Genomic DNA, 21929 nt, shown 5'->3' on the forward strand with positions numbered 1-21929 from the left:
AAGGGCAGCACAGTAATATCTACATACATATTTCCACTGAAAGCGACATTTGCCTTTCAATATTATTTTCAAATGTAGATGGCGCCACTTTTTTTTAATTTCCATTCACATGTAGGTGGAGATAGTTTTTTTTTCAATAAAAGTTGTTGCAAAACCTTTACTTTTAATATTAAAAAAAAATTTACACAAAACCTACACAATTTTTTGCAGAATGTAAGTTTTTATTTAAAATTTATAAAAATTGCTTTATCTATATGTATAAAAGTTATATTATTTTCCGAAAATATTTCCAAAGGGAAGAGGTAATCTTGGTGGAGGCCGAGGAAATGCAGGAATCGGCGGAGGAGGTGGCAGAGGCGGTAAAGGTAATGGTAGTATAGCAATCACAGCAGATTCCGAATCTGGTACGGCTCCTAGGAAAGGGAATGGTGGTAGTGGTATCGGTGGTGGAAGTGGTAAAGCTGGACCGCCACCAGCAACTTCATGGTGGTGATGATGATGATGGTAATGAGCTTGGGGGTTTGTGGGAGTGCTGGTTGTTGTTGTAGATGTCAATTCTTCCGTGGCGGTAGGAGCGACTATAGTTGTTGTTATTTGTGCAGTGGTTGTCGGAGCTTCAGTGGTGCTTGTTAAATCTTCTGTGGTTGTTCTTATTTCTGAAGTGGTTGTTGGAGCTTCAGTGGTGGTTGTTAAATCTTCTGTGGATGTTGTTATATCTGTAGTGGTTGTTGGAGCTTCAGTGGTGGTTGTTAAATCTTCTGTGGATGTTGTTATTTCTGTAGTGGTTGTTGGAGCTTCAGTAGTGGTTGTTAAATCTTCTGTGGTTGTTCTTATTTCTGAAGTGGTTGTTGGAGCTTCAGTGGTGGTTGTTAAATCTTCTGTAGATGTTGTTATTTCTGTAGTGGTTGTTGGAGCTTCAGTGGTGGTTGTTAAATCTTCTGTGGATGTTGTTATTTCTGTAGTGGTTGTTGGAGCTTCAGTGGTGGTTGTTAAATCTTCTGTGGATGTTGTTATTTCTGTAGTGGTTGTTGGAGCTTCAGTGGTGGTTGTTAAATCTTCTGTGGATGTTGTTATTTCTGTAGTGGTTGTTGGAGCTTCAGTGGTGGTTGTTAAATCTTCTGTTGTTGTTGTTATTTCAGAAGTGGTTGTTGGTGCATCAGTAGTGGTTGTTAAATCTTCTGTGGATGTTGTTATTTCTGTAGTTGTTGTTGGAGCTTCAGTGGTGGTTGTTAAATCTTCTGTAGATGTTGTTATTTCTGTAGTGGTTGTTGGAGCTTCAGTGGTGGTTGTTAAATCTTCTGTGGATGTTGTTATTTCTGTAGTGGTTGTTGGAGGCTCAGTGGTGGTTGTTAAATCTTCTGTAGATGTTGTTATTTCAGTAGTGGTTGTTGGAGCTTCAGTGGTGGTTGTTAAATCTTCTGTGGATGTTGTTATTTCTGTAGTGGTTGTTAAGTCTTCTGTGGATGTTGTTATTTCTGTAGTGGTTGTTGGAGCTTCAGTGGTGGTTGTTAAATCTTCTGTGGATGTTGTTATTTCTGTAGTGGTTGTTGGAGCTTCAGTGGTGGTTGTTAAATCTTCGGTGGATGTTGTTATTTCTGTAGTGGTTGTTGGAGCTTCAGTAGTGGTTGTTAAATCTTCTGTGGATGTTGTTATTTCTGTAGTGGTTGTTGGAGCTTCAGTGGTGGTTGTTAAATCTTCTGTGGATGTTGTTATTTCTGTAGTGGTTGTTGGAGCTTCAGTGGTGGTTGTTAAATCTTCTGTGGATGTTGTTATTTCTGTGGTGGTTGTTGGAGCTTCAGTGGTGGTTGTTAAATCTTCTGTAGATGTTGTTATTTCTGTAGTGGTTGTTGGAGCTTCAGTGGTGGTTGTTAAATCTTCTGTGGATGTTGTTATTTCTGTAGTGGTTGTTGGAGCTTCAGTGGTGGTTGTTAAATCTTCTGTGGATGTTGTTATTTCTGTGGTGGTTGTTGGAGCTTCAGTGGTGGTTGTTAAATCTTCTGTGTAGGTTGTTATTTCAGAAGTGGTTGTTGGAGCTTCAGTAGTGGTTGTTAAATCTTCTGTGGATGTTGTTATTTCAGAAGTGGTTGTTGGAGCTTCAGTGGTGGTTGTTAAATCTTCTGTGGATGTTGTTATTTCTGTAGTGGTTGTTGGAGCTTCAGTGGTGGTTGTTAAATCTTCTGTGGATGTTGTTATTTCTGTAGTGGTTGTTGGAGCTTCAGTGGTGGTTGTTAAATCTTCTGTGGATGTTGTTATTTCTGTATTGGTTGTTGGAGCTTCAGTGGTGGTTGTTAAATCTTCTGTGGATGTTGTTATTTCTGTAGTGGTTGTTGGAGCTTCAGTGGTGGTTGTTAAATCTTCGGTGGATGTTGTTATTTCTGTAGTGGTTGTTGGAGCTTCAGTAGTGGTTGTTAAATCTTCTGTGGATGTTGTTATTTCTGTAGTGGTTGTTGGAGCTTCAGTGGTGGTTGTTAAATCTTCTGTGGATGTTGTTATTTCTGTAGTGGTTGTTGGAGCTTCAGTGGTGGTTGTTAAATCTTCTGTTGTTGTTTTTATTTCAGAAGTGGTTGTTGGTTCATCAGTAGAGGTTGTTAAATCTTCTGTGGATGTTGTTATTTCTGTAGTGGTTGTTGGAGCTTCAGTGGTGGTTGTTAAATCTTCTGTTGTTGTTTTTATTTCAGAAGTGGTTGTTGGTTCATCAGTAGTGGTTGTTATATCTTCTGTGGATGTTGTTATTTCTGTAGTGGTTGTTGGAGCTTCAGTGGTGGTTGTCAAATCTTCTGTGGTTGTTGTTATTTCAGAAGTGGTTGTTGGAGCTTCGGTGGTTGTTGTTACTTCGTCAGATGGTGTAGTGTGCCTGCATCTTGGTAATTCCGGAAATATTTTACAATCATGAGATTCTTTTCTTTTTGAATCTGCTGCTGCAGTTACGGAATACGCTAATGTAAATGTCCACAGACAAAGAACAAAAGTGCACCGATTGATCTGAAAAATTAAAGTTACTGTGCATTTAGTGTTGGACTCAGCGGAACTGCTCTTACCATGTTGAGTTCCTTGCAGTCACTGAGACCTTGAAACTTGTAGCAACTATTTATGTAAATACTGCTCTTCAATTTTCTTTGTTCCGTTTCAGATAGGCTAAAGAAAGTACTTCCTTCTTTGTCAAGTACAAACAGATAGTGGCGTAAGTGCATCTTTATTGTTTTATAGATAGCGTCGTCTGGTAAAATTTCTGTATTTATTGGATTTCTAAAAAGCTTTTAGGCTCTTGTCTGTTTAACACGATATGCTATCAAAGTTTAAGAATTGTTTAGCCTATATTCAAATACTTTTGCCTTTTAAATATGCAAAGTAAACCAAAATGAAAAAAATAGCAAGTTATTCTTATCTTTATTTTATTTATTTTACAGAATTTTGTAAATTAATTTGCATTTGATTGAATGCCAAAAATAAATTATATGTGAACTTAGCTTAGATCATAATCAGATTCCACCTTTCTAGGTTTTTTACACATTATCTGCTTCTTTCTTAAATTGAACTATTTGTAATGACTGTTTTATGAAGGCGAAAAAGAAAAAAATACAGAAAAGTTTATGGAAGCACCCGATCGTTGTGTATATATCTATTATACTCGATGGATTCGCACCAGTTCTCTAAAAGATTGTAATTTCTTAAGTCCAGTCAGGGACTTTGGCAAGATTTCACTAACAATTTTGGATGTGGTTGATGAAACTCCTCTTCGCTTAAACTAAATCTTAAGGTCTAAACAATAAACTGCTTGAGAAAGGGCCGCTAAATGCCCCGGCAGCTTTAATCTCTTCACGCCAGAACTCCATCCAACGCATGAATTACTCCATTGGTGGCTGGAATGTTCGATGTGACCATCTGGGCATCGTTGACCTTAATCTTGCCGGCTGATGTCTTCTGCAGGATTACGGTCTTGCCAGTAGACAGAGAGTCCTTGACCTGGTAGAAACGCATGCCGGCGGAGAAGAGAGCACCGGGAACAATGTGCTTCATGGCAAACTGCTCGGCGGCATCTTTGTCATTGTAGAGCTTTTCCAGAGTATCGGAATCCAGTTCGCTGAAGCTTTTGTCAACGGGAGCGAAAACCGTGTAGGTCTTGACACCTGTAAATCGCATTTTAAGTTACTATAATTTCCTTTTTGTTTTAAAACTACAATTAGTTCTTACCCTTGCTTTGCAGTTTCTCGGACAGTCCAGAGGTGTACAGAATCTTAAGGAAATTGCTGAAACGACCCTCGCGGTCAGATTGTAGGGTCTGCAGAATATCTCCAACTGGCAGTGGGAACATCACGCGATCGACGGCGTGAGCCACTCCCTGTGGGATCTTGATGTCCTTCTTGTTTAGAACAACCATGGCTCCGTTGATGGTGGTAAGCTATTAGAAAATATAAATTAGATTAGGTTTTATACTAAATAAATAATAACTTACAGTCACATCATTCCACTCCTGGTCATGCATGTTGTACTGATTAACTCGCAGTTGGGTTCCGGCCAGAGATACACCAGTCATCTCGTCCTGCAGGGTGGCAATTTCAAACGCTCCTGGAATCACGTGGTGGAGCAGTAGCTGCATATAAAAATAAAAAATGAAAACAAGAATTATTAGAAAAATCTTTATAAGAGGTTTGATATAAGCTTACCCCGCTCAATAATCTGGGATTCGACTGGAACTTCTCCTCGGCCCTTTCAGGTCCGCCCAACTGTACGAGCAGATTCTTGAAAGCCTTGTCCGTGGGGACAAAGATGGTGTAGGGTCCAGTTTCGTTGAGAATGGTGTCCAAGCCAGACTGTCTCAGATACTTGGCCATGGCGAAGAGTCCGTTGGTCTTGAGAATCTGAATAAGATCTTCACTAGGATTGGATAGCACAGAAGTGGTCGAAGGACTGGCTTGTGCCGCCTTCTCGGTGTTCTCCGTCTCCTGGACGAGGGCATCGGCATATTGGGGTACAGGTGGCAGAAGCTCAGGGTGGTTGGCCACATCGGAAAGCCGCTCAGTGACCACAGGCAGGTGAGTAGATACGCCTTCCAGATAAGGAGAAACTGTCACGGTTGATCCACCATAAATTGGTGATGGAGTTGTGCGGATCAAACTAGCCGCATTTGCGTGGGTCGTGCTGCTCTCGAAGATCAAGTTGTGGCGGGCCGTTGTGGGTGCAGTGGTTGTGGTGGTTGTTGTCGAAGTCCTCGATGGGTGATACTGCCTGTGGTTGCTAGGTGTTCCGCGGGAAACGAACGGTGTTGGAGTAGTAGTCGTTGTGGTGGTGGTTGTGCTTGTGGTTGCTGGGGCACGGGTAGTTTGGATGATCTTGCCGCTCTTAATCTCCACCAGCTCATCGTTGGGCAAGGTCAGACGGGAAACGGAGGGCGGTAGTTTAATCTCACCGCTCCTAATGCGCTCCAAGATGCTTTCCACTTCGGACCCGGTTTGCTTGGTCTCTTTCTCGCCATTAGCCTTAACTCCTTGGATCTTGAAGCTGCCATCGGTTTGCTCTTCAAGATAAACATAGGTGGCCTTCTTCTTGGGCGGTGGTGGTGGTGGTGCGGTGACCGGAGCCTGTGACTTCGGGCTCAGACCCTCGATTTCGTAGCCATCGGGAATCAATCCTCGCTTGGCCAGTTCTTCCAGGGATGGTGGGTCGTCTGAGTCCGAGGTAATGACGGCGGAACTGGCAATGCTGTTTGCTCCATTGCTAATGCCCTGAATGTCGCCGGCACCACCTCCATATAGAGCGGCCAAGCTAGAGAGATCCACACCACCCGGCAAAGCACCAGATGGCAGAGTATCAGACTCCTGAGGATCAGGAGATCGCAGAATCTGCACCTTTCCACCACCAGGCAGTTCAAGATCCTTGCTCTTAGTAGGAGCCACATCACTCAAACTGAGCTTAGCATCGCCGCCCAAAGCCTGCTGAGCCAGCAGAGTTTGTAGCTGCTCTTGTGAGTAAGCCTTTTGTCCCTGAACCAAGTTGGGATCTGTGGTGCGAATCACCTGAACCCGCTGGCCATTAGGAAGAACCAAATCCATCTCATCGTAGGTCTTGTTACCGGTCAGCGGTTGTTGTGGTGCCTCGGACAAGGCAGCCTTCAACTGCTTTAGCAGATCATCTCGAGCGATGGTCTTCACCGGTTTTTTGCCCTTTTGCGTTGGATATTTTCCCAATTCCGATTTCACCTGAGCATAGATGTTCTTCTTGGGAGTTGTAGTGGCCTCCGTGGTGGTGGTGGTTGTCGTGGTGGTTGTGGTCGTTGTTGGATGCTCTTTGTAGTACTGTTGCAGGGCACTGTTAAACTGATTGTACTCCGTGGGATGGGCCACTGGTCTTCCACGTGCCGGTGCCGCAACGTAGGGAGAGTTCTGGTAGTTTCCATTGTGTTGGGTCACAATCGTGGGTAGGATGTGCTGCTTGATCTGGTGCTGCTTGAGAAGGAACTCCTCATGTTGCTGGCGCACTTTGTTCTGCGACTTCTCGTACTGCTTGGCCACAAACTGTTCATGTTTCTGGATTAACTTCTGTTTGTATTCCTGATCAGCCGGTTGGGCCTGAGGCTGAATTGGGGAAGGAGCATTCACGAACTGGTGCTGGAACTGAGGTTGTTGCTGAGGCTGTTGCTGCTGGAAGGTTCCTCGAGTTGGTTCAGGGAATGGTGTAGCCTGGACATTACTAAAGATCTGAGGAACTGGTAGTCCCAATTGGGGAGTCAGCTGATATTGCTGCTGAGTGGTCTGTGGCTGAGGCTGATAGTTAAACTGGGACTGCTGCTGGGGAATCGTCTGGAAAGTTGGCACTGGCGCTTGGCTAGGCAACTTTTGTGTGGTCTGAGGCAGAACTTGCGGTCCAAATTGCTGGGGTTGCTGGAAGGCATACTGCTGTTGCTGCTGCTGCAATGGTTGATGCTGGTAAGTTTCCTGAGAGGGATGCGGGGGAAAAGCCGTTGACTGCAAGCGAGAATCTAAGGGAGATAACAGAGACGGTTACAGGTCGAAGATCAGGAGAGATCTTAAATTCTGCTTACCGAATTGCTTGTGGCGCTGTTGCTGGGGATGTTGCTGCTGTTGCTGCTGAGAGCCAGCAAAGTTGCGCAAGTCCAAGAAGTTTTGATGATGCAGATCTAAACCTGCGGCAGACGATTGCAACTGCTGTTGCTGTTGGGGAAACTGTGGAGCGGTCTGAAGTTGGTTTTGGGTCGAACGTTGAAACTGCTGATTGGTCTGGGGCTGTTGCTGCTGCTGATGTTGCTGCTGCTGCTGCTGTGGGAACTGCCCGAAGCGATGTTGTTGTGGTTGTTGCTGATGATGCAGATGCGTGTGCTGCTGATGGGGAGGTCCATGTTGGGCGCGGTGGGGAATGGGCAGCTCAACGCCCGCCTGGACAAAGTTTTGCTGATTGTACTGCTGCAGATTCAGCTGACGGCGCTGCGAGTTGTGAAAGGGCGGCTGCAATGAGGGCAACAAGTGAGTTACAACTTTCCATGGCGATAATTGCATCATCTCGGCCAGAGCAGAAAACCAGCTTCAGACCGAGATCCCTCGACAGTTAAAAGATAAGTCAAACACTGAGTAAACGCTCCTAAAATAGACATGAACCAGTTTCCCAGGCAGTTGTAATAGCAAACTCCGCTCCATTTTTTCGCAGGCTGAACTAGTCTTGGTGTGTGTCTGGCTTAGTTTGGCTTTGGGGGTCCTTATTGGCGGGCACTCGGTCAAGTTGAAGTCCATAAAAAGTAGCAAACTTGTTTGGACTACTTACCGCGGAAGATGAAAGTGCAACGAGCCTTTTCTCATTTAAATGATTGTAATCTCAGCCATAAAAAATGATTGCCCAAGAAATAATACCTATCATGCAGAAAGATTTCAAATGCGAATTGAGCATAAATTTAAGCGGCGAATAATGACGATCTCATGCTTCCTCCCAATTGAAGGCTGCTCTATTCACTCAGTAACCCACTTGTATTGTTTCCCATCTGCAGTTGTCATTAGTGGATCTCTCTCACAGCGACCGACCGACCTGCTTATACAATCCCAAAGTTGAGACCGCCTTTAGCCGAACTAACCGTCATACACCGCGTATACGTATTGCCAATTGAGGGGCCAAGCAAGTGGTCAGACATCAAGCAATTGTTTAACAACAGTTATCCAACACAGTTTCCAAAGGAGAAGATGAAGCTGCATCGGCAGGCGTAAATATTGCTGGACTTCGATGTTTTTTTCTTGATTTTTTGGCTTATGGCTAAACTGCTGTATGTATAATTTAATTGCCTAGGCAATAAATCTTTTTTTTTTTGCGCCGGGCTCTGCCGATGCCAGATTGAGGCGTTATCAGGGTACTCGTAGCACGGCTCTTTCTTTTCGCATGGTAATTATGTTGTTGCCGCTAATGCCGCACCTCATCATGACGCGATGTTGTCTGATGATGCCGTCAAAAGTTAACAGAGGGACTGCTATGGATTATGCAACCTAATCGGGGGGCCAATGATTAAATTGGAGAAAAGTTCAAGAGGTTCGAGCAGGTGAATGAAAGAGTTACGGTGCTCAGTTATAATGCAATAAAAGCTTACTCAATTACAAACTCAGTCATTCTTTGGATAAGTTAATTTTTCCCTGCAATCACTTTAAGACCACCTAAGCGAATCGGGAACCGGAGGGAGGATAAAAAATCCAATGCCTTGTCATGCAGCTTCATCGTACATCTCAGTTTTCATCCAGCCATTTTCTTTCTTTATTGAAGATGATTTTTCCCTACAAATTGCCTGACTGGTGAAAACGTCAATCAATCATCAATCAAATGCCAAAGCAATCAGCATCCCCCTTCCAAAAGCCACTGAACCCCAGCCATCAAAGGGCTGTGTGTATTTCTCTTTCAATTTCTACCTATTCGCCAAAATGTGTGTACGTCGTGTGTTCAACATGTCAATTTCGTGGTTAGCGTATTCATTCAACATTTTCACGGCGCTTGTATGCAAAACGCTTTCGTTTTTAAACGCCAGCGATCGATAGCCAACTGTTAATAAGCTGCGCATGCGCGTTACCATTAACCCATTGGTGGCAGGTGGCTGTAGCTGTCACCAAATGCCACCGCAACCCACGGGCTTGATACCCAACTGTCTACCACTGTGTGGAGTGTGTCAAATGGTAAAAACTCAAATTGTGGGAGTAAAATCGATTGAACCAAATCAGGAAAGTGAATAAGCAGTGCCAATAAACATTAATCACCACAATATGTTGGGTTTTTCTTCGTAATTTTTATTACTAAGGCTTTATTTTTGAACACACAAAAACCTGCACAAAAACTGGAATTTTCCATCTTGACAATCTTTTCATTTCTTTACATAAGAAAAACATCATCTTTTGAAAGGGTTGTTCGGAAAAGCCCTACATTTTCCAATGAGACTTAACATAACAAAGCGAACATGAATTTCTCCTAATCAAATTTGTATTTTTTTTACGGCTCAAAAAATAACATTAATTTGTTAGCAACTAAAATATTTGCTTAGATAAACAAAGAAAGTTACATTAAAGTAACAAATGGGGATGGGGCTCCCACAACCCATTTCCATTTCGTTACGTAAACTTTTCCATTCGAAGGCTGTCAAATCAAATGAGCATTATGCTAATCGGAGGTGATGCGACATGAGATAGCCGGCAGCAGGTAGAAGTCACTACATTCCACCAGATCGAAACCAGTTTATAGTAACATTTTTCACATGTTAGCTGGGGCGTTGAGATCCATGATGTATCTGTCAGTTACATGACTCCAGCTGCCGGCTAATTTGTTAATAATTCATAATTGATTTCTCATCACATGTCGGGTTCGGGACAGATAATATACGGCCGTGGTTCAGCCAGATGAGATACAAAATGAAAGCGAAATTTTTGGAAATTTCTTCTTTTCGGTTTCGTTTTGCAGTGAAAGTGATTTGCTTGATATTTAGTAACCATTTAAGCCGTTTATGTTAATTAGAATTTAATAGTTCAAACCGCAAGACCTTCAAGCCCCAAGAAATGGTACGCTAATTAATAGTCACCCAAAAATCAGTGGCCGTAAATTCTTCAAATCCCCAGTTGCGCAACAGCCTGAGGTATCTGCAAGATGCTTCAAGAGTCGCACAATTTACAAGATTTCGAGTTTTTTCGGTTTTGGTTTTCGGTCATGTCAATGGCCAATGGCATCCAAGCTGGCCTCGTTTCCCCCGATTGCCTTTCGGATTTCCTGTCTGCCCCGCAGCAAGCCAAAGAAAATCCAAATGCATTTGCCTTCCAGTTCTGCACTGGATCTCTTTGTGTTCTTTTTACCAATCTTGGTTGTTTGCTTTGGCGTTTTTATTTTTGGTTACCACTTTTTGGATTTCAAGGTTGTCTTTGGTCAGAACTGAGTGCTTGGCTGAAAGATCTGAGGATCTTTTTTCAGAGGCGATTGAAGGCATGTTGTGCAATTTGTGTTCTGACCATAAAAAGAGCTGCACATGTCAGATGTCAGTTTGGGCATCAATCTAATGGCTAATGAGGCTCTATGTTTTTGGGGCTATCAAAGATTATTGTATCTTGGGAAAATTAAAATTAAGTTTACAAGGAATAAGTGGGGCAATTAAAATGAACTGTATCTTAGTGTATAAAATTTGTTTCGATAGTTTATAAATAATGGTCACTAAGCCTACTTTACTTTTACTTAAAGACAACTTTATTCATCCACCATGCCTTCGTAACATTTCCACATCCTAGGCCAATAAATTGACGGATTTCAAAAACTCGGACAGATCATTGTTTAAAATTGATTTATTATTTGGCTATCATCCAGATTTTATGGATCATTAAATCGTTTGTCTAACTTATTATCGCAGTTAATCTCGATCTCACCGCATCTTAAATCTCTAAAATCGTGCTCACAGAATTTCCACATCAGCCACTCGATCAATAAAGTCCAGAATTGACTACCAAAACAACTTCGATCTTGTGGCACTAACCAGAACTGGTTAACTTGAGGGGTAACCACATCCATTCCCCCTGTTGACAGTTTCCACCAGGCAGCCAATGTGCATATTAAGCTTTTGATGGCAGTTGATGGCTTAGTTTTGTGTGGTTTCGGGTTTTTTCTTTACTTTTAAGAATTGGTCAATCCAAAGATTTGGCAATTCCCTTTCACTTTTCCGGACTATCGAGAAATGAATGCAATTTGCAAAGATGGGCCAAACCAAAAAAAAATATTTTTATGGATTTCCTAAAGGCACTTTAATTGCCAACAAAATAGCCAGCTGGCTAAGCAAATAAGTAATTAATTTGCGGCCGCACAAAAGAATGCCCGGCAACAATAGCCTCGGCAATAGTAACAGCAAAAAGTGAAATTTACATAAAATTGTGTAATTAACTGAGGTAAATAAGAAATTGCCTCAAGCGGGTCTTTTGGCCAACACCTACAACTAGCCAGAAAAAAGGGGGCCAGACACATGAAAGCGAAAGAAGCCACCGGCCGAGTAACAAAAAAAACCAAACCAAGTACAGAAACAATGAAAAGATTCCAGGCAAATGCCGCCAGCGGTTAAAACAACCCAAATGAAACAAAAACAAATATTATTTAACCATTTCGTTAAAGCCCCAGAAGAAAAGGCAAAAAGAAACTTGGTCAGCTCGGCAGATATTATCGCTGGAAATACTTTACCCTCACAAAACGGGGGAAAACTGTTTGAAAAATTGTTTACAAATAAGCCAAGTTTGCAACTGATATGAAATGCTTAATATTTTGGGAGAGAATAGTATTAAGATAATACTCTTACTCAAACATGTCAGAAAATAGAAACTTCCAATCATTAAATATTAATTAATTAATTAAAAGAATCTTTGACATCTTGGTTAACCATCTGCTTTAGTATCAACCTATTAAAGCACTCTCATGTTTAATTTGGAAACGACTCTTTATCCAACCACTTTTTATCCCAGTTAATTTGCAACTTTTGCATCCACAAAGCTCCTCGGGGATTGCATAATCGCTTGCAGCGAGACAAAATTGTGAGTTAATGCAATTGCAAGTATCTTGGCACTTCAAAACTCGACTGGCATACAAATTTAATTTAATTGAATTGAAGAAGCAGGCAAATGAGTTGGCGAATTGGGCAAAATGCCAATGGCAAAAGTTGCATAAATTTGCTTCCTGTTCGCGTTGTTTGTTCGTATCTGTATCTCAACAACGCCCACACAGGTAGCTTAAGGTAAAATCCACCAAATGCATCCGACGACACTTCGCATGGAAGCTCTGCTCATACGCTTAATTTGACACACTCTGACACTTTTTACGAGCAGGCAAGATTTATTATATCATTAGCATTGCCAGGGGCAGCATCTGCAGTTTCTTTGGCTCCGGCGTATCTGCCAGATAGTTAACTAAACTAAGCAAATGTAATTTAAATAAACCCACTTCTTTTTAGTTTTGTTTTGGTCTCGGTTTGGGGCATGAGAAAATTGGGGTTTATGGGCCATCATTTTTTGAGTAATTAACATGTTCATATGGCTAATTGCACTGAGCTTACTTTTTACGTAGTCTTATGATTTTCGGATGTTGGTCTTGATTTGATGAGATGAGAGGAAGGAAGGTCAGTCTTTGAATAGAAAGTAAGAATTCTTATACATCTTGTTTTATCTTGTTTTTAATGTCTTCATTGTAGTGGACGCCATAATTTGTGATCATTACACCACTCCATCGATCACTATCATAGGCAACATCTTTTTCAAACAAACAACTCAATTTTCAACCTCAACACACTTTCAATTTCTAAACCACAATATCAGCCAGCTAATATCATAACACAACTATTATTATTTGGCCGACAATCGCCTGAAAGATCCTAATAATTACCAAAAGGCAAATTGCGTGCCAGTCCGACATAAAACACAAACCTCTAAAAAGTTATATTATTGCTAGAAATATATTTAAATTTGCTGCAATTTTTACTTTCCAATTCAATAAATTTGGCGCACGCAGCTTTGGGAATTGCGTGCCATATATCTTTGTATCTTTGCCATGGCCAAGATATTTTTTTCAGGTAGGAGGTTTTTGGCGCCCACATCGTCCGAGCCAAAGATTTATTTACTTCGCTTTGTTGATGGACAGTAGCGAACAATCAAGAGAACCGCCGGGAAATATTACAATTTCGCTTTTGCTTTTGAAAGAAAGGTTTACCAGAGATTTGCATTTGTCAGATTCAGATTTCGTTACTCAACTTCACCCGTGAAATTTCATTGACAGTGCCGCCACACGCCCAAAAACCTTTCCACGCTCATCAACCGTCAAAATTTGGAGCCTTTTGTTGAACTCATCATCGTCATCATCCCAAGCCCTTGTAATTTTTTGTGCAATTTTTCTCCTTTTTCTTTCGTTGAGCTGTCACTGGGCATTTCAATGGCGCCAATATAGCAATGCATACAAAAGCCTTTAGCCAACTCTTATATTTCGCACTTGTATTTACTTTAGTGACTTCAGAGCCATTGAGTTGGGATTGTTTGTCTACTCATTTCCATGGACTGTCACTTGAATTGAGCGCCTCGATTTCAATTGATGCAAAGTCTTAAGGTTTTGTCGCGTTTCTGTGAGGTTTATGGGTCAGGCCAATGTTTGTTTAGATGGTCTCTGGGCAAACTATTTATTTATACGGGTTTTGACCTTGGTTAGCAATTCAGTTTGGCAAATTGCGAGAAAAGTGTGAGGTTTTGAGGTCGTGATGGGCTTTTTGGGCTGTTTTGACAGATTTTAAAATGAATTTTGATGTAAATATTGCTGCTTTCGTAACCTGCCATCACTCAAAGGCATGTAATTAGGCATTCCTGCCACCCACTCGCCTGTCAAATCCTCTTGCCACCTCAGATCTTTCTAGAGATCCAACTTAACGCTTGTCTTATGCTTTAATTACATATTAGCATTGCCTCAGATTCCCAGACATGCGATTGCATTTGGAGCCATCAAGTCAGACATCCCCCACACCATATCATTTGTCAAACGTACCGCCATTGTTTTAGCATTGTGGAAAGGAATGTTAGACTTTTGATTTCCACTACTACTTCATGTTCAGTTGGAATTCATAATTTATGGGTTAGGAGAGCGCCAGACTTTGGATTCGAAAGTGAAGTTCTTATAATTTTAATTACATTTACCGAGCGGAGGAACCAATTAAGTCATTTTCAGATTGTATCGCTGCCAGCTCGTTGGTCTTGACTCGCCAAATGCTCACATTGCTGGGTCTCGTGCCCGCTTTTGGTCACGCAAGCTCATTCCGAGAAATAGACCCCATGCAAATTGCGGAGGGTCTCGGGGTCTCGTCTATGGTCTATGGTCTCTGGTCTATGGTCTGGCAAATGTTTCAAATTGCCACCGAGTTGGAAAAGTTGGGAGCCGGGAGTCGTCAGTAAACTGTGTGTTGTACTGCAGTTCGTGACAGTTTTTAGCAATTACCCGGATGAGTCGGAACGCGACAAAGTCAGAGACCCATCTGGTCAGTCGGCTGCCCATTGTTTAGCGGTTAGTAACCCCGCATGGGGTTCACTTGCGAATTGGCAGTGGTCTGTTAAGATTTCCAAATGTTTCTGGAATGCAACATAGCCCTATTTTTGATTGATACTCCAACAGATTTCTACATCCCAGCCAGACCTATTTGGGGTTTTTTCTTTTACGGTTTTTTCCTCAAAGAAATCGAAAGCTCAATGCATTTCGCCTTGCATGCCCAGCTGATGCACTCAAATGAGCAGGCGAAGCCGCAGCTAAATGAGAGAAAAAGTACCCAAAAAAAAAACCAACAACCGCCAAGCAAATTAAAATTTATTATTTGCAACAAAACGAAACACTTTGGTTGCCGCGAAGAAGCGAATGGAAAATGAAACTGAAATGCCAGCGATGGAACTTCTGCGGTGCACAAAATCACCGAAGCTTGCGAAAAGTGTTTTTCTTTTACTGCATTTAACTGCAAGCTGCAAACTCTTGTTCAGTTTTCTTCACTCCAAACGCCGCCAACGAACTGAAAGTGGCTGACAGAGGCTGCGGGAGTTGGGCCTCCTGTATGTGGGATATATAGATACTGTACTGTACTGGGGTATTCGGTCTGTCGGTGGCGATAATGTGGCATGAAGCAGCCAACTGAAGTGCGAAGTGGGTTGCTGAGAGTTGGGGGCGTGTTCGGACCTGACAGGTACTAAGCAGAGTATCTCACTCTCCAGGGGGCTTTGACTTCCTGCCCAGGGAACCTTTAAAGAGTTTGGAAAGCGCCCAAGGAGTTGCATCAGCGATGGGTAAATATGACAGCTTTGGTTACGATATTTACCATGATCATAAAAATGTAATATTTGTTTAGCAAATTGTGTGGGTAAGCGCTGCAGTTCCGCCTCTCTAGGCGAAGGTTACGTTACATTATGAAGAGGAGTCCTAACTTCTTTTTCGCCATTCTATAGTAAGAACTTATCAAAAGTCCTTTTTCTTTGCATTTTCTTCAGCTCTTTGATTCTAATTGGCAAGCATTTTGGATCCAATCAACAGAAATATAGATTGATTTCCTTGTTTCTCCTAAAGAAGACTTTTCGGTTTTACATTTCCCACAACCTTTAACCTATAACCTTTCTTTGCCCAACCCCAGAGATATTTTTACATACATACCACGCAAAAGTAAAATTGTTATCTTCACTTTTCCATTACACCACGGCCAACCGCAAAAATGTCATTAAATAATTTCGCTGCACATTCGCAGTGCTCAAAAACAGAGAAATAAAGTGCAAATCGATGGACAAGTTTTCGGTGCTTTGAGGCAAAACAGGCGACTCGAATGGTTTGACTCCCACCTCGCCAGGCAAAAAGGAAAACACACACAAATTATGCAACTCTTCGTCGGCTTTGGCTTGCAACATCTCTGGGCAGGCCAACTCCCGACCCGTCCAACAGTTGCAGATGCCATTGCAGCAGCCGCAGCAGCAGCATCATCAGCTTGTTGAAAATCTTGTTTTGGGAACTGCAAAGCCAGCAACTGCAACAAACGCTTCTTCATTTTCGCGCAATAAACATTTCGCCCCAGACACAAAGGCTTAGCAACAAACAACAACAATAAGAAAACGAAAGTGCAACAACATGGGGCCATAACTGGTTGCCCAGTTTGAACCGCCGTTGGGCTTGGCTATCGCTATTGCTATTACTATTGCATTACGTGCGGTTGGTTCCTCGCCTAGGATCGTTTGACTTTTGGCCATATTTGCGTTGAGTTATGGCGAGAAAGAAGATGCAGCTGAACTAACCAGTTTTCCAGTTTTCCCTTGGCGTTCACGTGGCGTATGAGTAACGCGGAAGTTGACACTTGCTGCACTTGGTACTGCTGTTGGTACGACGATCACTGTGGGTGAAAATTGCCTTGATATATATTTACTCTTTACTGTACATGCCACAGCTAATTGCGGCATTCGTCAAGGGAAGACGTGCAGCCTGCCACAACCAATTCCTATTGCAATTAGACAACAAAAAGCTATGACAAATCCCATTTTGTTTTCTGCATCGCTGTCGTTGTTTTTCATTTTCGTTGGTTGGCCAATCCAAGTGACTTTTAATGACCAGGCCTGCCAGAAGAGAAGCCATCCGGCTGGCCTGTCAATATCCAACGATGAGTTATGTCGCCGAGCCCTTTTACTTTCTTTTTCCACATTTCGAACGTCATTTTAACGATCCCACCATGTTGGCATGTGAAATTATTGTTTATAAGGAATACCATTTTTATTTTTCACTGAGCTAATTTTAGACGATCGTTTCGACAAAAAAATATGCGGAACAAAGCGTGTGGTTTACTGACCATGTTAATGGCTTAATAATTGAGAAGTTCGTTGAGGGTAATGAGGAACTATAGAAAGCGGAAGATGCCTTATAAAACTGCGGGAGATCCGCAATTCTCGGAAGAAATTTACCTTCAACTTTTACCCGAAAAACATTCTAGTTGGTCTTAAAAGCGGGTCATAGAGCTGAAAAGTTGCAAAAACATATTCAATGATAGACATTTTAAGAATAACTATCAAGTTGCTATCTATAGCTTTTTATGCTCTAAAAAATACAAAGTAAGGAACTGCATTTCAGAAAATTTCATAATGCCGCTTATATCACCAATGCAATTCCATTTTCAATTCGATTTCCCAAACAGACCTTTCGCCGCCCTCCTCTGCCCAATCAGGCATGACACTTTGGTTTCATTCACTTTTCAGGCAATTTTCCTCTCATTCAAAAACGAAATTGATTTAATTCTCAATGGCTTGGAAACCAGTTGGGTGCAAAGCCAATCAAATTAAATAAGACCAGAAAAAGAGGCATCGAAAATAAAGAAATAAGCCACTACGAATCGAATACCCGCTGTCCCGTTGTGATTAGCGTTCAATTATTTTATTTGTTTGTGGTTAGCAGCTGAATGGCGATCTCAATGGGATTATTTTTGATGCGATTCGATTTAAACTGGCGCCAGGCTAATGTCAGCTCGTTACCTTCCTAAAGTGAGAAAATTTGTTGGGCTATAATCAAAGGCGATTGAGGTGCGATGATTGAGGGCCCTGAGCCTGATTAGCTCTTAGGCAGACCGGCAAGTGGCATCATCATCATCTACCCTGGCTTTCCTGTTCTTTCACAAAAACAACTTTCATTTTTCAAGCTAAATCCATTAAGAGTTTGTCACCTCTCCGCTCGGATACCGAAATATCTTTCAGATAAATATGCAACCGAACAACAATATTTATAAAGATCTCTCGATTGACCCACTTTCCTTGCCTGGGACAGAACCCAGCACGCCAAAAAGAAATTACAATGAAATGCGGCTTCTTATTATGATTTTTGCTTTATTTTCTTGGATGTTGTTACTGGCGCTGCGACAACAAAAGCCCCGCCAAAAATGAACAGGTTGTAGGGCCCCTGTCAAAAAATACAAAAAAATAAATATAAATTTATTGCCCGACGTAAGTCAATGTGAAATGTCTGTTGTATTTATTACTGGCCCGGGGCTACATTTAATCGAAAATGATAAGCGGGTTATACCATGGGAAGCTTAAAGTGGGCATTTATTAGTTGCCTTCGAAACAGAGAGAGTGAATTTATATGATGAGCATCAATTTGCCATCGATTTCTTAACAAGCCAAGTTTATAGACACGTTAAAAGCATTTTGAAGTGTGCGTTGCATTATTACGTGATTAGTAGTGATAGGTTACTGAAAATTAAAAAGACTTTAAGACTTTAAGTTTTTAAGCACATATCTCTGAGATATTTACATAACCAAACGGAAATATTATTAAAGTATTTTATTAAATGAACTGCAGACTCTGCTATTAATGTTCTTTTTGATTATTTTTTAATCCTAACAAGAAGTGAAAGCAGGGCGAATAAAAATAAACATAAATATGTTAAATAAAAGCAAAAAATACACAAAAAACGAAACAAGCGGCAAACCAACAATTTGGCAGGCCCAGAAAAACATGTTCAGAGAGACAGCAAATTGTTGTTTCTACCGGGATGCGGATTTTAGTTTGGAACTGTGACTGCAGCGCCTGCGCTGTGAACTATGGAACTTGGACATGGATGGGCAACAGATGGTACTGAACAGTTGACTGCCCGGCTGCCAAGTTTACACGACACAAAGACACAACTGCAAGCCGCTACGTGAGGCAATTTATATGTACAAAATAATAATAAAAGTTCAAATTAAGCAATAGCAAAAGAAAAAAAAACAAAACCAAAAACAAAAAAGAAATTGCACATCCACCAATAAGCCGACAAATCCCGAAAAACAACAAAAGTCTCTCAGGCCAGAGCAACTGCAACTTGAACATCGACCAGTTCCTGTTCATTGCCAGACAAAAGGAAGATGATGATACTTTTTTCTTCTGCAGGTTTTTTGTTATTTGGCCAAAAGAAAAATAATAAATTTTTAAGATGCAATCGCAGGCCATTGCCACAGCTTATGTCAATAGTGAGAGATGATGTTGCCAAAAATCTGGTTCGAACACGTTTTTCTTATGTTATAGGAAAAATTGTGCAAGTTTCCCAAAAGGAAATTGGTAAGTCAACCACCGATGCACGAAAAGGTTAAGGACAAAGCTGTTGCGAATGGTGAACACTATGATATTTCGAACGAAAACCAAATAATTTCAGAGATAGGTAGTTACTCTTCTTTTGTTTACTAATTGACTACACTCAGGGCCCTTTAATCTGTCTACCCATTCAGCCATAATCCGATATCCAAACACTGCCCGCAGCACAAACAACATCAAAATAAATCTTTTTTACGTAATCCAAACCTCAATTATAGGCATTAGTTTATCCAAAAAAATACAAAAAAGAAGAGGAGACAACAGAGCTGCTGATTTCACATCATAAATTGCCGAGTGGCTTTTGGCCAAATCTTTATTTTTTTTGGGCTTCGGCTTTATCCGCGAAAGTGAAAACTATAACAGCGGATGCCAAACATGATCCGATTACATCAACATAGGAAAATCATTGAATCTGGTTAAGGTGATCGATTACTTAAGGAACCTTAAACTTAGCAATAAAGATAAGATAAGTTCTCAGAAATCCACATGACTTAACAAGTTTTTGATTTTAACCAACGTTTGGTTTTCTTTTCGATATTTTGGTTTCCTGACCACTCCAAGCGAACAGGTTTAAACACTGTCCCATGACTTTACGGCTTTTACTCTTCCTTTGCATCTTCATTTAATCGAGTCCCCCGCCCCCGTTCGCGACGAAGATAAAAATATTTTTGTGAAAAGGGAAAGTTCATTGAGGCGTTGAAAATCGTTTTCGTTTTCATTTGTTGTCCTAAATGTTTCAACAATTAATATTGAAATTCGAAAAACAAATATATTTATTGAATAAATTGAATTTTTAAATAGGCAGCTACAACTTATCTTTTCTGATAGAAAGTCTTATGCAAGCCAGGGGAATTTCTTTGATAGGCGCTACGGAAAATATATATTTGACTGTTTGACATATTTATGCGAGTACTACTCAACGCATGGCAACTTTCTTTGGTCGAGACTCGGAAAGATCTAAAAACTGTGTCAATTTGTTCGGGGCAGGCGAAGAGTCCACAAAGCCAGATTTAACAATGAATATTTGCATATCGTTCAATGGAAATGCAAATCAAGTGATAAACATTTTTTCTTCATCTTTATGATTATTTGGCACATATTTGGGTATTGACGTTTTATGAGGTATTGCCTTTGTCTAATGGAATTTGGAACACCAGCGATGAGGTTTACAAAATTTGGGGAATTGGATTGATACAGGCCAATGTTGATACAATAAAATATAGTAGGTCAAATTTTTATCTTGACAAAGTTCACATTTCCCAACTTACCCCATTGTGGAGACCAGCATTGGGTGGTGGTATAAATCCTTGTGCATTCACAGTGACCACCCACAGGCACAAAGTGCCCCACATTGCTATAGAGACTCTCATGATTCACTCGCGAATTCCCTTTTGGCTAACTGTTATTGTTTTCTCAATTAATCAGATATCAATGCACTATTTTCTTTCGAAACAAACACGATACCGCTGGAAAATATTCCCCGGAAAAATAAATGGGGGAACGCGCGAAAAAATGTCAGATATGCGACGCGAAATAACAACACTAAATCCAAATCAACTCGGGACGAAGTTATTTTCGTTACGTTTTCTATTTGCTTTATGCAAATGATGCAGTTTTCTGTTTTCTTCGCTCTCGGTTTTAAAATTCCGTTAACGTTTGAGCCGCGTTTGTGGACTTCTAAAGACACTGCCAAATGTTAGCAGCCGCAGACACGACTTGCCTGGTAAAAGTTCGAAGCTTAACTGAAGATCATTAAACGTTTGGTAACAATTTAAGCCAAGCTCGCGACGAAGATGCCAAAAAGCCATCGCAGTGGCACAGAAGACGCTAGCAACATGCGCCCGACACCGGCAACATGTTGCCCGCAGCTCGAAGAGGCAGCCATTTGGTCGAAGAGAAAGCAAAGAGCGTCGATTTGCGGCCGAAAGAGAAAGTGTTGCCGGGTTTTTAGCTTTTTGTCTTTGTTACCTACTTGAGGAAATGGCTAGCATCTGCTTATCAATTTAGCGTGAATCACTGACTTATCGAATCCAGAAATGCCATAGCCGAAACTTAAATCTTTGATAACCAATTTCTACCTGGCCAAACGATTGTGGCCAACAACCACGTAGCTTACTCGGAAGTGACGATAAAAACTCGGATCGGGGGCGTCCGAGAATTTAAGCTTTAACCGAAATTATTTTATTGCATTGCATCGTTTAAGCCAAAGACGTGTGGGTCTCGTTGCTGGTCATGTAACTACAGTAGCTGGTCGATGTTCATGTTCATTGGCGGATTTACTACCGATTTTTTGTAGACAAACAACGCGTCTCTAGACTGATTCATATTTTTATGATTCCCGGGCATGATTAATGCTAAGCTGGAAGTTAGGTTGGGTAATTTGTTTGTGCGATTCCCGCTGAGATCGCATAGGCGATCCATTGAGCAGCACCTTGCACCTTACATCATAGCTACTTTGCAGTAAATCTACATATTACGAACGACTTGATGGCTTAATAGGGAAACTCCAAGTGAGCTGGGGATGATGGGATTAGTAGAATAGATTTATCATTGGATGTGTATCTTAAAATTTTTGAAAGATTAATTAAAAGTTTCTTTCCCACGCTATAATGCTTATAAGGATAAGCTCGAAGAAATATCGAAGGATTTAGAAACTATGTTCATTTAATAAACTATCTTTCGACCTAAGCTACTTATCCAAAATACTCTCTCTCTGAGTTTAGATATTTTCCAAAAGATAAAGTAAGTTAAATTAATAATTTCATTTCCTCTTGTGCAATAAAAATTCCAAAAGAAAAACTTATTTCCTATCAAAGAACCAACTAGACCGATCAACA

At 41.2% G+C, this 21929-nt stretch overlaps 2 protein-coding genes across 2 annotated transcripts; both read right to left on the reverse strand.

Annotated features, from left to right (window-relative positions):
* Positions 1-255: 255 nt before the first annotated feature.
* On the reverse strand, positions 256-3191 carry LOC108105753 (mucin-2). Its single transcript, XM_041818650.1, has 3 exons — positions 3039-3191; positions 1466-2982; positions 256-1426 (listed from the first exon to the last, which is right to left on the reverse strand). The coding sequence occupies exons 1-3, from the start codon at positions 3189-3191 to the stop codon at positions 271-273; spliced, it is 2826 nt and encodes a 941-aa protein (XP_041674584.1). The 3' UTR covers positions 256-270.
* A 222-nt stretch (positions 3192-3413) lies between these two features.
* LOC108105873 (protein split ends) lies at positions 3414-20842 on the reverse strand. The gene is made up of 6 exons (XM_017212648.2): positions 20361-20842; positions 7040-7460; positions 4665-6976; positions 4454-4591; positions 4192-4399; positions 3414-4127 (listed from the first exon to the last, which is right to left on the reverse strand). The coding sequence occupies exons 1-6, from the start codon at positions 20460-20462 to the stop codon at positions 3817-3819; spliced, it is 3492 nt and encodes a 1163-aa protein (XP_017068137.1). The 5' UTR covers positions 20463-20842; the 3' UTR covers positions 3414-3816.
* Positions 20843-21929: the final 1087 nt, after the last annotated feature.

The sequence above is a fragment of the Drosophila eugracilis genome, unplaced genomic scaffold (genome assembly GCF_018153835.1).
Source record: "Drosophila eugracilis isolate 14026-0451.02 unplaced genomic scaffold, ASM1815383v1 contig_353, whole genome shotgun sequence".
NCBI lineage: Eukaryota > Metazoa > Arthropoda > Insecta > Diptera > Drosophilidae > Drosophila > Drosophila eugracilis.